Source organism: Geotrypetes seraphini, chromosome 5 (genome assembly GCF_902459505.1).
Source record: "Geotrypetes seraphini chromosome 5, aGeoSer1.1, whole genome shotgun sequence".
In the NCBI taxonomy this organism is placed as follows: domain Eukaryota; kingdom Metazoa; phylum Chordata; class Amphibia; order Gymnophiona; family Dermophiidae; genus Geotrypetes; species Geotrypetes seraphini.
Window position 1 is genome coordinate 138,497,022 of NC_047088.1, and position 15,565 is coordinate 138,512,586.

At 45.3% G+C, this 15,565-nt stretch overlaps 1 protein-coding gene across 3 annotated transcripts in view; it reads right to left on the minus strand.

The window, feature by feature from the left end:
- The window catches only part of FASTKD2 (FAST kinase domains 2), a 226,557-nt gene that overhangs the window by 40,995 nt on the left and 169,997 nt on the right, over positions 1 to 15,565 (minus strand). For all 3 annotated transcript variants that reach the window (XM_033946230.1, XM_033946231.1, XM_033946229.1), the window contains one exon: positions 2,678 to 2,765. In XM_033946230.1, coding sequence (XP_033802121.1) covers positions 2,678 to 2,765 — 88 coding nt within the window. The remainder of the gene's footprint in view (positions 1 to 2,677; positions 2,766 to 15,565) is intronic.

The window sequence follows — 15,565 nt, forward strand, 5'->3', positions numbered from 1 at the left end:
GCCCAGTGCAAAAGGGCGGACAGCCAAAGAGAAGCCATGACTAGAGCTCTCAGTCACCCACCCGAGGAGATTCCAGCACAGGGGGGAGCTTTTGGATGAATTGCTCCCTAGCCTGTGGGGTGTCAAGGAAGGTGACTTTGTTATTGTAGAGATTAACTCTGATGTGGCGTTTGAAGAGCTCGTTGCAAAAAGGCACCATAGCACGCCGTTGGTAAGAGACTTGCGGGGAGAAATCTTGAAAGAGAAAAATTTTATGGCCCTCGAATTGCAGCTCCTTCCCCTTGTGATACAGGAACAGGATCCTCTCCTTCACAGCAAAGTTGAGGAACCGCGCAATGACGGGGTGCGGACGCTGCTCACTCTCGCTGCGGGCCCCCACATGGTGCGCCCTTTCAAGCAACAGCGGGGCCAGAGGGGCCTAGATATCAAAGACCTCAGGCAGCCATGCCTCAAGCCGAGTGCGGAGATCCACATCTCGCACAGAAGCAGGGATTCCAATGAATTGCAGGTTATTCCTGCGACCATGGTTCTCCTGGTCCTCCGCTCGCTCTTTTAAGGTGTTAGTGGAGGTTTCCAGAGTGCGGAGGCGCTCCTCAAAGCTGTCTGTGCGGACCTCCTGCTGAGCGATGCGGTCCTCGGCGCATTGCAGACGGTTCGTCTGGGATTCCAAGCGCTCCCTCATTTCTTCCATGAAAGACTGAATTTTGGTAAGTTTGTCTTCCATAACTAGCGTAAGGGAGTACGTGAGTTCCTGAACGGCTGTGTCTTGCAGGGTGAACATAGGTATCTCGTGCTGCTCCGCCATTTTAGCTCCCAGCACTGTATGCTTAGCCTTGGCTCCTCACTGAGCTTTGGTCGGCATAACCAGAAAAAAAAGCTCCACTCCCCTGTCCTTGGGTGAAGGAAAAGTGCAGGGCACCCCCTCCCCCCCCCCCCCCGATTTATGGGTTTCAAAGCAAGTTTTAGAGTAGAGTAGCCCGGAGCTGCAGAGAGGCATGTCCGATTAGGTCTCCAGCATCACGTGACCCCCACAAGGTTTCAATAAAAGCTTAATACCAGCCTCTCCCATAGTTCTTGGTAAGCAATTACCTCTCTGCACCCCATTCACCACACGAACCAACAGGGACCCCACTTGTTCCACAAAGGTTTTGTAAAATCGGCTAGTATACCCATCCAAACCCAGGGACTTCGCCGTCTTAGCCGAAGATTTTGCTTCTTATGCTTTGTGTGATGAGCTGAAACCAGACAGGGACCCTTCTGTGATTTGGCAGAAGCACTGTCATGCACAAGCCCAGGTCCAAAAGCAGGTTATGAGCTTGGATCATGATAAGACAAGGGACAACTACCAGGGTGACCTCTGTTGTCAGGAAACAGCACTGAATTCTTGAGAGACTTGTTTTAATCCTTCAGCTAGAAGTTAGAAACATTGGTTTTCAAGTATGGCCTTCAAGAAGTTGGAAGGTAAGAGTAGAAATGACTGCTGTAAATAGTCTATTGATAACGTTTGGCATATTCTTGCTGTACATTACTTAGGGTAAATTTCTTTAAAAAAGTGGCAAATAAATACTTATAAATAAACATATTTGGCTGAAATTTAGAACAATCTGCTCATTATAAAAAGCTTTACAATAAAAAAAGGAAGGAGGAAGGTATGGAATTTTAGACTTAGTTCATAACTTTTTCAGTTGTGGCTCAGGGTGAATTATATTAAGATTCAATAGGTATTTTTCCTGTTCCTAGAGAGCTTACAATCTATGTCTGTACCTGAAGCAATGGAAGGTTAAGTGACTTGCCTCAAATCACAAGGAGCAACAGTGGGATTTGAGCCAGGCTTTCTTGGTTCTCAGCCCATTAGACTTCAAATTCATGCCAAGAAATTAGGCTTCAAGAAATAGCATGGGAAAACATACAGCAATGAATCAGGCTTTGTTGTCTGGTGATAACATGAATTCTGTAGAATACCTAAGTGAGCTATCAGACTTGGGGCTGGAAGCAAAAATAGTTTCATGCAGCATGGGTAGAAGTGAAATAAAGTCTCAAATTCAGCCCTTTGCAGACTAACACAGGTGCAATTACTGGATAGAGTTCCTAGGAGAGAAAACTAAACCTCAGTCCCTGAGCCATTGCAGCATGCAGAAATTAATCTAGTATTAGGTCCATCCTTGAGCAAGGATTTCTGATGGGGAGTGTCTAGAGGCTTTGTATGTCAGGACCTGTAAAGATGGATACTGCAAACAGAAGAGAATTTTTGAAAAAATCTCACTCTAGACCAGTGTCCCGCAAACTTTTCGGCCGGAAGGTACTCTAAACCTAGTGTCCCAGCCAGAAGGCACCCAGAAGTGCGTGGACTTTGACCCAATGACATCATGTGCATGTGTGACATCATCATGTCAACATCCTCACATGCATGGAGGCCCATCTGGCTGCAACCCTGAACCCATAACTTCGGTGGCGGATCCTGGAGGAGGTGAGGTGCGGGGAGAGTTGTCAGCGCCGACTAACTGCCTACAGGACTTGCTTCTCACCACAAGAGTCATGTCCTATTAGCAGTCAGCCTGCGCTGGCGCCTCTCCTTACTGGTGTCTCGTTGGGGCACACCTCGAATCTGCTATGGCACACAGTTTGCGATACACTGCTCTAGACAAATCAGAGAGATTTGCTAATGAATAAAAATTACCTCTGACCATCAAACTGATTGGCAGGAGCTTCAACCTCGTCTATTGGAAACACTTTTCTTCTGTCTTTATCCATGTACATTTGGAACTCTTAAAAAGAATAACATTTAAACATTTGCAAATTACATACTGTACAGTATAAGAGTCTTCAAAGTATGATGACTCTTCAATTTCTTTCTCAGCTCAACCAGCCCAGTCATGATACTAACAATTTCAAAAGTTTGTCACTCTTGGGTAAACTGGGCTCAACATTGGCTACAAGTTAAGAGAATGCAGAAATAAGGCAACACATAATCAAACTGACATTGCTAGGTATGTCACACATTTGGTGCGCTGAAGACTTATCCTGTACATGTGACAACCCTTCATTTTCCCAACATTGTACAGATATAGTATAGGGCAACCAAAGAGTAAGAAATACACAACTCATGACCAATGAATGTGATGGATTTTTAAAAGGTTAGAGCAGGAATGTTAAACTCAATCACATAAGGGGCCAAAATCTAAAACACAGGCTAAGTTGTGGGCCAAATTTTTTTTATTAAGATACTTAGTAGAAGTATAGATCCTCATCCTGAGACACTATTCCAGCAATTCACCTAGTTATTTTCACCTCATAGGTATTACCATACTTAATCCCAACTTTACTCATAATAGTACTAATTGTAATACAATTTTTCATTTTTCATACATACGCACACAATATAATTTTATTAACAACACATAATTATCCTCCTCGAAAATGACAAAATCCCAACCATAACCAACATAGAAATCAATGCAATTAACTACCCCCATACAACCCACCCTAAAACTACTAGGAATAACAATAGACAGATGCTGCACCATGCAACCACAAATTAATAAAACTATACAAAAATCTTTCGCAGTTATGAGAAATCTAAGACAAGTTCAGAAATTCTTCGAGATAACACAATTCCAGCTTATATTACAATCCCTAATACTAGGTCTACTAGACTATTGCAACATCTTCTATCTCCCATGCCCTGCAACAATAACAAAACAATTACAAACAATTCAAAACACAGCACTGAGACTCATCTATTCATTGAGGAAACACGATCACATTACAAAGGCATACCTCAATTCACACTGGCTTCCAATTCCAGCAAGAATACAATTTAAATTCTATTGTCTACTATTTATAACTTTAAACGGAGATAGCCCATTCTACCTGAACAACCGCCTCATCCAAAACACCTCAACCAGACATTGGAAAACACACCCCATTCACACACCCTCCAATCAAAGAAGTTAAAAGGAAAAAACTATGATGGCCTTCTAGCCTCTCAAGCAGCAAAACTTGACAACCAAATCTCCAATCTACTGATAGCGACCCCAGACTACAAAACATTCAGAAAAAATTAAAGACTATACTGTAGAGGTCTGCACGGGAACGGGGATCGCGGGGATCCCGCGGGTCCCGCGGGGATCCCGCGGGTTCCCCCCCTGGCCCACGGGACTCCCACGGGGACGCCCCCTGGCCCACGGGACTCCCACGGGGATGCCCCCCTGACCCACGGGACTCCCACGGGGACGCCCCCTTGCCCACGGGACTCCCACGGGGATGAAAACAACCTACCTAAATTCTGGCAATGCAAGCATGCAGATTACAAGTCTGGCGTCGTGTCGGGAAATAGCCATGTTGAGCAGTGAGCTCAGCACGTACACAGATGAAAGCCTTGCTTGCTGATTGGTCCGGCGGCCCCGCCCCACCGTGCCGCCGGACCAATCAGCAAGCAAGGCTTTCATCTGTGTACGTGCTGAGCTCACTGCTCAGCATGGCTATTTCCCGACGCGGGCATTAGGCTGTTTTTTGTCATTTCGGGTGGGGGATGGCAGCAGCAGCAGCAGCCTGAAAAAGAAATCATCCTGGCCGGGTTCGGTGTCATGCTCCGGAGCTTCTACAGCCTTCCTATCTCCCTCTCCCTTCTACCTGCGGCTCTCTTCGGCAACTCAGCAGCAGCTTCTGACGTCGGGGCGTACCCTCTGCGAGTCCCGCTTGTTTCAACTTCCTTTTTCCACAAAGGTGGGACTCGTAGAGGGAAGGCCTCGATGTCGGCAGCTTGTCTTGATCACCGCTGCTGACGAGTTGCTTAAGAGAGCCGCGGAGCAGGGGGGTGTTGCCAGGTGCAGGTAGAAGGGAGAGGGCCAGATGCAGGACTCGTGGGTGAGGGAGGAGAAGAGAGAGGGGAGAGAAACAAAAGGAAATATTTCATACTGGGCTGGGCCGGAGTGGAGGGAGGGTGGAAAGATTCTGGCTACAGGGTGCATTAACAAAGGAAAAGGGGGGAAAGCTGAAAATGGAGATAGTGACACAAAGAAGAGAAAGGGTAAGCAGGACCTTCTGAATAAGGATAGAGATACAGAGGGGACATGAAGAGGAGGTGAAATAGAGACATAGAAGTAATGCTGAAAAAGTGTGTGTGGGGGGGGGGAGATAAAGACATTGAAAGGGCAAATGGTGAATATGGGGTAAAGACAAGGACAGAGACAAATGAAGATTCTGAAAAAGTGGTGAGATAGGGATATAGGTGAGATGGACACAAAGAAGGGTGATGCTGGAAAATAGGTGGAATGGTAATTCTGACAGACACAGAAGGGAAATGCTGGATCAAGGAGAGATGGGGCTCAGGCTGGATGGAATGAGGAGAAATGCCTTGTTGGCCCGGAACTTCCTCTCCTACGTCAGAATTGACGTCAGGGAGCGGAATGCTGGTCAGCGCGACGCTTCTGCAGGGAAAGCTTGGGACAGCGGTGGCTTGGGGACTATTCCCCGATGGCGGTGGCAGCAAACCGAGTGGCTTGGGGGAGGGCACGGAGAAAGAAAGAAAGGGGGCAGACAGAGAGACAGAAAGAAGGGGGAACAGGGAGACAGAAAGAAAAAGTTGGGGGAGAGAATGAGGTCTGGAGGAGAGGAAACATACAGGAGGCTGAAAGAAAGGAAGAAAGATTGGATGCACAGTCAGAAGAAGAAAGTGCAACCAGAGACTCATGAAATCACCAAACAGCAAAGATAGGAAAAATGATTTTATTTTCAATTTAGTGATCAAAATGTGTCTGTTTTGAGAATTTATATCTGCTGTCTATATTTTGCACTATGGCTCCCTTTTACTAAACCGCAATATTGTTTTTTAGCGCAGGGAACCTATGAGCATTGAGAGCAGCGCGAGGCATTCAGCGTAACTCCCTGTGCTAAAACCTACTATTGTGGTTTAGTAAAAAGGGAGGGGGTGTATTTGTCTATTTTTGTATTTTGTTACCGAGGTGACATTGCATAGAGTCATCTGCCTTGGGAAATGTATATGGCAGATATCTTTGTTTTGTGTTCAAAAGAAAAGGAAATGCATTTCTGGTTTTATTTCTACAGTGTTGAAGTACTTGTTGGCCCTTGCTGTGACTGGTGGGGATCCCCAAGCACCGCCAGCAGAGGACCTCCTCTAGAGATGGTCAGAACTCCCCTCCACCAAGCGCAGCAGTCGCTGGCAGCATCCATGAGCCACTGAGGTGCCAGCATCTGTGACTCAGGGACGCTACTGCTGCCTGCCAAGCTTGGCAAAAGGGACCCCAGGCCAACTGCAAAGGAAGTCCTCAGCTGACAGTTTGTGGGTTCTCATCAGCTGAGTATTTATATTTTATATTTACATTAGAGGTTCTGGTAGAAACCCATTTACAAAGTATGTATTCTTCCCAATTAATATTTCCAAATTAATAGTCTCTTTGCTTATTTGTAAATGGGTCTCTACCAGAGCCTTTAATTCAGTAGCATAATTAAATAAAATAACTATTTCTGAAGTTTATAGGGAAGGATGGTGACGGAGGGGATTCCTCGCGGGGACGGGTGGGGACGGAGGGGATTCCTCGCGGGGACGGGTGGGGACGGAGGGGATTCCTCACGGGGACGGGTGGGGACGGAGGGATTCCTCACGGGGACGGGTGGGGACGGAGGGATTCCTCACGGGGACGGGTGGGGATGGGTGGGATTTTGGCGGGGACGGGTGGGGACGGGTGGGATTTCTGTCCCCGCGCAACTCTCTACTATACTGTTCAAGAAATCCCTGAAAAAGACCTAACACCACAAGTCTCATTCTTTCCCCCCACTAACTCCCCAACCCCCCGAAACATCCTACTCTACTATTTACTCTCCCTGAAAATGACCAGATATCTTGTGTAATCCACCTTCTACAACTCTTTTGTAATCCGCCTTGAACCGCAAGGTAAATGGTGGCATAGAAATCCCTAATGTAATGTAATATAATAATGGTTAATCACACAATTAAACTGCACAAAGTACACTGTATGCTTCTCAACATTCATTTCTACCAGAACACAGATAACCCCTATGCAAATACGGGACCACAAACTAAAAGTACTAATAAATAAAAACAGAACCCTAAGATGCAAGACTCGGCATGCAGTACAACCCCAGTGATATAGAAACAAATGTGTTTCTTCCTGAACAGTACAAAATATAGACAGCAGATGTAAATTTGCAAAACTGACATAATTCAATTACTAAATTAAAATAAAATCATTTCCCCTATCTTTGTTGTCTGGTGATTTTGTTTTCCAAATCATCTTTTCCCAGTCTCTGGCTGCAATTCCTTCTGTCTGTGCTCTTAAGTGTGTATCCAGGGCCACCTTATCCATTTGCTGGTTTTCTCTTCTTCACATTCTGCCATACATCCACCTTTCAAAATAGAACAAAACACAAAAAAAACCCCTCATCAATACAGGGCAAGTTTCTCAAATAATATATTCATATAACGTTTAAAGGCTTTTAAATATTTAAATGTGCTCATAAGCTCTTCAGCAAGGCGCCACAGCAGCGGTAGAATGTCGCTGGAAGGGTGCTTGAATTTTAATCGTAACACATTGCATGGATTAAGGATTCTTGCTTCTACTGGGGTGGCACATGTTATGGCTCTACAAAAGTTGTTTAACAGTAGACCACTTATCTGAAAAGGTCAGTTCACGGCTCCAACACAGTCTGTGTTTCACTACGCTACATCAGGAAGCTGGAAGGATAAGCTTTTTATACTGATTTTATTTGCAGTGTGCAGTGCCTGAGTCCTTTGGTCTACACATTTGATGTTGAAAAAAGACGCCCAGGGCCAGGGCACCTTTTTTCAACATCAAGTGTGTAGACCAGGGGTAAGGAACTCCGGTCCTCAAGAGCTGTATTCCAGTCGGGTTTTCAGGATTTCCCCAATGAATATGCATGAGATCTATTTGCATGCACTGCTTTCAATGCATATTCATTAGGGAAATCCTGAAAACCCGACTGGAGAGCTGTATCCAAGTCGGGTTTTCAGGATTTCCCCAATGAATATGCATGAGATCTATTTGCATGCACTGCTTTCAATGCATATTCATTAGGGAAATCCTGAAAACCCGACTGGAATACGGCTCTCGAAGACCTGAGTTCCCTACCCCTGGTGTAGACCAAAGGACTCAGTCACTGCACACTGCAAATAAAATCAATATAAAAAGCTTATCCTTCTAGCTTCCTGATGTAACGTAGCGAAACACAGACTGTGTTGGAGCCGTGAACTGATCTTTTCAGATAAGTGGTCTACTGTTGAACAGCTTTTGTAGAGCCATAACATTTGCCACTCCAGTAGAAGCGAGAATCCTTGCTCCATGCAATGTGTTATGATTAAAATTCAAGCACCTTTCCAGCGACATTGTACCGCTGCTGTGGCGCTTTGCTGAAGAGCTTATGAGCACATTTAAACATTTAAAAGCCTTTAAATATTATATGAAGATATTATTTGAGAAACTTGCCCAGTATTGATGAGAGGGTTTTTTTTGTGTTTTGTTCTATTTTGAAAGTATTGCCCCTCAAGTGGACTGTAATTTAAAATCCCTGGTCTGTTTGGATCATAAATCCACCTTTAGCATTAACTTTTAAGATTTAACTTTCTTCTCAAAATCTACCTACTTGTCCATTTCTTCCCTTCCCATCTATCCATGTGTATCATTTCCTTCCTCTTTCTTCTCCCCTATTCCCATCTATCCATAAGAACCATTTCTTCTTCAAGTTTTATTAGGTATTTATATACCACCTATCAAGATTATCTAAGTGGTTTTTACAATCAGGTACTCAAGCATTTTCCCTATCTGTCCCGGTGGGCTCACAATCTATCTAATGTACTTATCTCTTCCCTGCCACACCCATTGCTGTGCACTCTCTCACCTTACCCCTTCATCCCTGTGCACCATCTCATCCTTCTCCCATGGTCAGACAACTCTGTCTTCCCCCTTCCCCCCTTATATGGTCTGGCATCTTTCTCCTCTCTTTCCCATAGCCTGGAATCTCTCTCCTACCCCATGATCTGGCATCTCTCTCTCCTTCCCTCCCTCTTCCCAAGATCTAACATCTCTCTCCTTCTCTCCTCTTCTTTCTGCGGTCTGGCATCTCTCCTCCCTGCAGTCTGGCATCTCTCTCTCCCTCCTTTCCTTTCATTCTGCGGTCTAACATCTCTCTCTTCCCTCCATCCATCACCCTTCTCCAGAATCAGACATCTCTTCTCCCTCCCAGTGTAACATTTTTCCCTCCCTCCTCTCCACCACTATCATGTTCAACAATTCTCCCTCCTCCCCATTATACCATCTTTTTCCCTCCCACTCCACATACCTATGTCCAAGAATTTTCTTTTTCTCTTCCCTCACTCACCGGCAGCATCTCTCTTTTCCTCCCTTCCTAATCCCCAGCCCATGCAGCCTCTGTCCTTCCCAACCCCCTCCCAGCCCGTGCAGCATTTGTCCTTCTTGCTTTCCCAACCTCCCTCCCTCCGCAACCCGTGTAGCATCTGTCCTTCTTGCTTTTCCAACCCCTCCTCCCTCCGCAGCCCATGCAGCATGTCTTTCCCTCATTCCCAACCCTAACCCTCCCTCTCAGGTGGATCTTACATTATGACAGTCCCCAGTTCCTGACTCCCCCACCTATCACCTCCCTGCCACTGAAATTTAAAATCTTTTGGCAGCCGACTTGAAGCCAGCCTCCCGCCGTCAGCCTGCCACAGAAGTGTTCTTTCTGCAGCACTTCCTCTTCCCGTGTAGGCAGAACACTGCAGAAAGAACACTTCCGGGGCAGGCCGACAGTGGGAGGTTGGCTTTGCATCGGCTGCCCGAAGAGTTTAAATTTCTGTGGCAGGGAGGTGATAGGTGGGGTAGTCGGGATTCAAAGAGGTTCCTGTAGAGTGTAGTGTCAGGCGCAAAGTCACTGTGGGCCGCATAAAATGGCAAAGCGGGCCAGATTCGGCCCAAGGGCTTTGTGTTTGATATAGAAGTGAGCATAGCATAGTGAGTGTTTGAGCATAGCATAGTGAGTGTTTGAGCATAGAAGTGAGATTCAAGGGCATTGGGGAACAGAGATCTGTGTGCACTGCAACCCTAGGAAGAGCCAGTAGAAATAGAATGGTTTAGGCATGGCCATCAAAAGAGACAGATGACCATTAGTGGTGCCACTCTGAATGCCACCACCTTCTCTAAAGCAGCACAGTGAGAGTGCACCTGCTTTTCCTGTGTTTATGTATGGCTACATCATTAGATGGTGATTGCTGACTAGCTGGCTGCTTCAAAGGTGTACTCCATCTCCTGCTCAGGTACAACAGTAGACAGGAGATGTCTCAAGTTGCCTGGGATAGATTTAACATTTAAATGGTCTTGGGTTCAGACTTCCTGTGGATTCTCAGAACAACTTCCAATCAGGATTCAGGAAGCACCGCAGCACAGAATCGGTGCTTCTAGACATCATAGATGACAGCTGGAAAATCCTTGACGAGGGCAAAGATGCTTTGCTAGTACTATTGGACCCGAGTGCTGCCTTCGATACTATTGATCACCCACTTCTCCTATCCAGACTACACTCTTATCGGAATCTGTGATGTTGCACTAGCATGGATCTCAGAAAGTACTACTAGGACCCTTCTTATCAGAACCAAAACCTCTCTGCTACGGAGTACCCCAGGGTGCATTGCTATCCCCACTCCTCTTCAACCTGTACGTCAAATCAGTACACGACATCGCAGAAAAATACCAAATCAAAATCTACTCTTATGCAGTTGATATACAGCTCTACCTCCCCCTAGGTCAACACCGAAATGCAGAAATCAAAAAACTTCATTGCTATTTAACTGAAATAAAGAACTGGATGACGGCGAACAAACTACAGCTCAATGCGTCTAAAACAGAACTTCTCTGGATTCACAAGGATTCCTGCACATACTCCCGTCCATCCCTTTCCTGGAGTAATGATACCCTTACAGCCAAAGACAACGTCCACAGCCTGAGAGTGATTCTTGACTCAAACCTGTCGCTCTCAGATCATGTATCTAAATTTGTGTCTTCATGTTTCTACTACCTACGCCAGCTAAAGTGCATCCATGCTTACTTTTCAGAGATTGATTTTGCCCAGCTATTATATGCGTTTGTTTTATCCCACCTAGACTACTGCAACACTCCAAGGCATGCAAAACGCTGCAATCTGACTCCTAAAAAACCTGGGCTTCTGCGACCACGTCACTCCTGCACTAATAGCCATGCACTGGCTGTCTATCCATAAACGATGCGCCTTTAAAGCCCTGGTTCTAGCTTTCAAGACATTCCACAAGATGACACCAAGCTATATAGCATCAAAATAACAAATTTATGTCCCTAACCGATCACTGAGATCCCATGCAGAAAAATGGCTAGCCATTCCACCTGGATGCTCACTCACATCTGAAACAGCCCGGAAACGCTCTTATTCACACTTCATACACAGACTATGGCACACCATCCCCCCATCTATCAGATTGTTAAACAGTCTATGGAACTTCAGGAAGGCCGTGAAAACCTTCCTCTTTACAAACCGAGCTCCATAGTTTACATCTGCATCCCTGACTGAAGGATCTCAAAGCACCGCCTAATACACCAAACAGACTCCAACCAAAACCAGCATGCCACTGCAAGCATCACACGATCTACTAATCACTCCAAACAAAATCAAAGCAATTCTACTCCCTGCAAAACTTATCAGTAACACCCATCGGACAAAAAACCCTCCATGCCTCTATGATGCACTAACCCGCAAAGCTATTCTACCTTTATGTTAGGCTATGTCCATTCAGTAAATTAGGTAATTTAAACTACCATATGTCTGTTGGAAAATGCTGAAACTTTAAAACACCCTTTGTCCACCAAGCCTACATCTCCAAATCTGTATGTTATGACAATACTGTAAAAGCTGAAATTTGTACTTCTATGTCAGCGGTCTCAAACTCGCAGCCCATGGGCCGTATACAGCCCCCCAGGTACTACTGTGCAGCCCGCGGTCGCTCTAAGTGAGGTGACAACTCAGATTTTTTGTTGCACACTGGGCAGGAAGAGGCTCCAGCTCCGGCATCAGCTGTCTTGCAACTTCCTGCCTTCTGCTGCTGGGACTCCCAGCTGTAAAGTTGAAAAGTTTCTCACTCAAAAGATAGAACTGAAATGCTGTTTAAGATGTCCGTGAAACTGATTCACTTGAAAGTTTCCCAACAATGTTGGGAGCCATTGAGAGATTTTTCAAGTGAATCAGTTTCACGGACATCTTAAACAGCATTTCAGTTCTATCTTTTGAGTGAGAAACTTTTCAACTTTACAGCTGGGTCTCCTGAAGCAGATAACGAAACGGGGCCGCGTTGGGACCCTACAGGACTTTTTCCTCATAAGATAAGTGAGATTGTAACAATGCTCCAGTGACACATGTTTCAAACAAAGGTGCAAAACAAGAAAAGAAATGTTTTTTGAACTTAAAATTTTGAAAATAGATATAAACCAGCGTTTACCATTTCTCAGAGAGTGATTTATCAAATATGCAATGACTGGATGGTAAACTCTTGTCCCAAGAGGGGGTTGTCTCTCTCTTCAGAGTTTCACTTCTCTGTGCGTACTTCAAAGTAATTTCACTCTCTTGGAATTGGTGTTCATTATAGTCAGTTTGTTTCTATCATAATTAGACTTTACTGACGTTCTATAAAAGCATATTATCCCTGTTTTTTGTTAGACACGGAAAGATAGATACAAGGCAGAAAGTGAAGACAGAAAAAAAACAGTCAATAGACAAGAAGGCCCTGGAAACATAGTTAAAAGCACAGAAAAATAAAGTCACCAGACAACAAAGGTAGGTAAAATAATTTTATTTTCAATATAGTGATTGAAATATGTCAGTTTTGAGAAAAGAAAGATGTTAAACTTTAACTGTGAGGGCCGCAGAAAAAAAAGTTAATGTCTTATCAAAGAAATGACAATTTTGCATGAGGTAGAACTCTTATAAATCTTTCCTTTAACAGTTAAAGGAAAGATTTATAAACTATGAGTTTTACCTCATGCAAAGTTGTCGTTTCTTTAATAAGACATTAACTATTTTTTTCTGTGGCTCTCCAAGTACCTACAAATCCAAAATGTGGCCCTGCAAAGAGTTTAAGTTTGAGACCACTGCTCTATGTCCACCAAGTTTGTAGTTCCCACCAAAGTTTATCCTGTTTATACTGTGAATGTACTCTTGTAACCCATTCTGGGCTCTTTTGGGAGGGCGGGCTAAATATATGAATAAATAAATAAGTAAGTTCCATATCACTTGTGTTAGAGTTAGATCGTGCTCTAGACCACAGTTCTTCAACCGCCGGTCCGCGGACTGGTGCTAGTCCGCAGAAAATTCCTGCCGGTCCGCGCAGGACCGGCGAGATCAACATCTTAAATTTCCTGCCGGTCTACACAGGACCGGCAAGATTGAGGTGCGCAGGGCTGAATGGGGAGCCTCAGACTGTGCTTTCTTCCCTCCCAGCGGCTCTCCTTACAAGCGCAGCGATTCAGGAAGGAAGCCTTGGAGCTTTTGCTGAGTCGGGCCGCCTCTGATGATGCAACTTCCGCTTTCCTCAGAGGCGGTGTGACCCAACAAAGGACCCGAGGCTGCCTTACTGAATCGCAGCGCTGGCAAGTAAGGAGAGTTGCTGGGAGGGAAGAAAGCTGCTGGGCATGGTGAAAAAGGGATAACTGCTACTGGACCTAGAGAGGGAGAAGGAGAGATACTGCTGGGAGGGGAGGAGGGAAAGGAGTCTGGGAAGCTGCTGGGCATGGTGAAAAAGGGATAGCTGCTACTGGACCTAGAGAGGGAGAAGGAGAGATGCTGCTGGGAGGGGAGGAGGGAAAGGAGTCTGGGAAGCTGCTGGGCATGGTGAAAAAGGGATAGCTGCTACTGGACCTAGAGAGGGAGAAGGAGAGATGCTGCTGGGAGGGGAGGAGGGAAAGGAGTCTGGGAAGCTGCTGGGCAAGGGGAAAAAAGGGACAGCTGCTACTGGACCTGGAGGGAGGGAGAAGGAGAGAAGCTGCTGAGAGGGGAGGAGGGAAAGGAAAGGGAAGAGAGTTACTGCTGGACAGGGGGAGGAGGGAAGGGAGAAGGAAGGAAACAGCTTGCAGGGAGATTAGAGGAGGGGAAGGGGAGAGACAGGAATGAGATGGGAAGGGGGTCAGCAGAGAAATTGAGAGGGACAAGGATGCTAGATCTGGTGTAGGAGAGATAAAAATGAAGAGAGCAGTGAAGGTGGAATGAATCATGTAAAAAGGAGAGAGAGGCATAGGCTGGATGGAAAGGGGAGGGGGGCATAGAAAGAAGACAAATACCATATGGAAGGGGGAGAGGTCAGACAGTAGATGGAAGGGGCAGATGCTGGATTGAAGAGACAGAGAGGGCAGACGCTGGAAGGAAGAGAGTGAAAAGAAGATGAAAGCAGAAACCAGAGACAACAAAAGGTAGAAACAAATAATTTTATTTCTATTTTGTGATTAGAATATATCAGATTTGAAATATATATCCTGCTAGAGCTGGTGTTAGACATAACTGGGGACTGCAAAGTCCAGGCAGTGGCTTAGGGCTCTCTGACCAGGGGGGCAGTTGCCCTAGTTGCACTCCCCTAACCCTATTCCTGCTATGTGTGACTGCGATATTCTGTTAGCATGATATTTCTGTGTAGCATTCTGTAATAATTTGTCTTATACAGTTTTCTTGATAGTAGAGGGGATATATGTGAAGGGGAGGGGAGACAGGGGTTTTATTGATCCTTGCTCTGTATTATTTGTATTTATAAAATGACAATTGTACAGAATATTGTTTCTTTTTATACTTTAATAAAATACATTCAGTATACAAACATAACTGAGGCTTGTGCGGATGGGATCAGATGGTTTGCAAGGACCGAGCTCGCGGAGTCGGGGCGGAAACGGGGTATTTAAATTTCAGTCCTAGTAGTTTGCCGGCCCACAAAATAATTTTTTTTTCCCGCTGGTCCATAGGTGTAAAAAGGTTGAAGAACACTGCTCTAGACTAGGATATTTTTAAAGTGAACCCCCTTTTCCCAACAGACCATTTTTCTCCCTTAGGACAAGGAAGCCCAAACCCTTGTTTTCAAGTGGGTCCCAGGTGGTATGTGCTGCACTAAAGCTCCTTTCCACACTCTTGAGAGTTCTCTCCATCCACAGCCTGTGGGCTGAGGGAGACTAAAAGAGAATAAACAGCCACTCTCTCTCTCCCATCCCTTCCTATCCCCTTAGTAGCTCTCTTGTACCTTTCCTATCTTCCTGCAGCTGCTCTCTCCTCCCTTTCTATCCCTTTGTGTATTCTCTCTCAGACCGTTTCAGAAAGTTCACACAGTACCAACCCTCTCCCACCCAACAAAAATAAAAAAAACTTGCTGTTGCTATAGGGTACAAGAACCTCTTAGTTAGCCCCCCGATAATGAAATAAGTTTGACACCTTGCTCTGTCTTAAAATGAAACCTTTCAGAATTGCTGCTACCATCTGTCATCAGGTGACACCAGCTGTCTTTACAAATTATAGTAACATA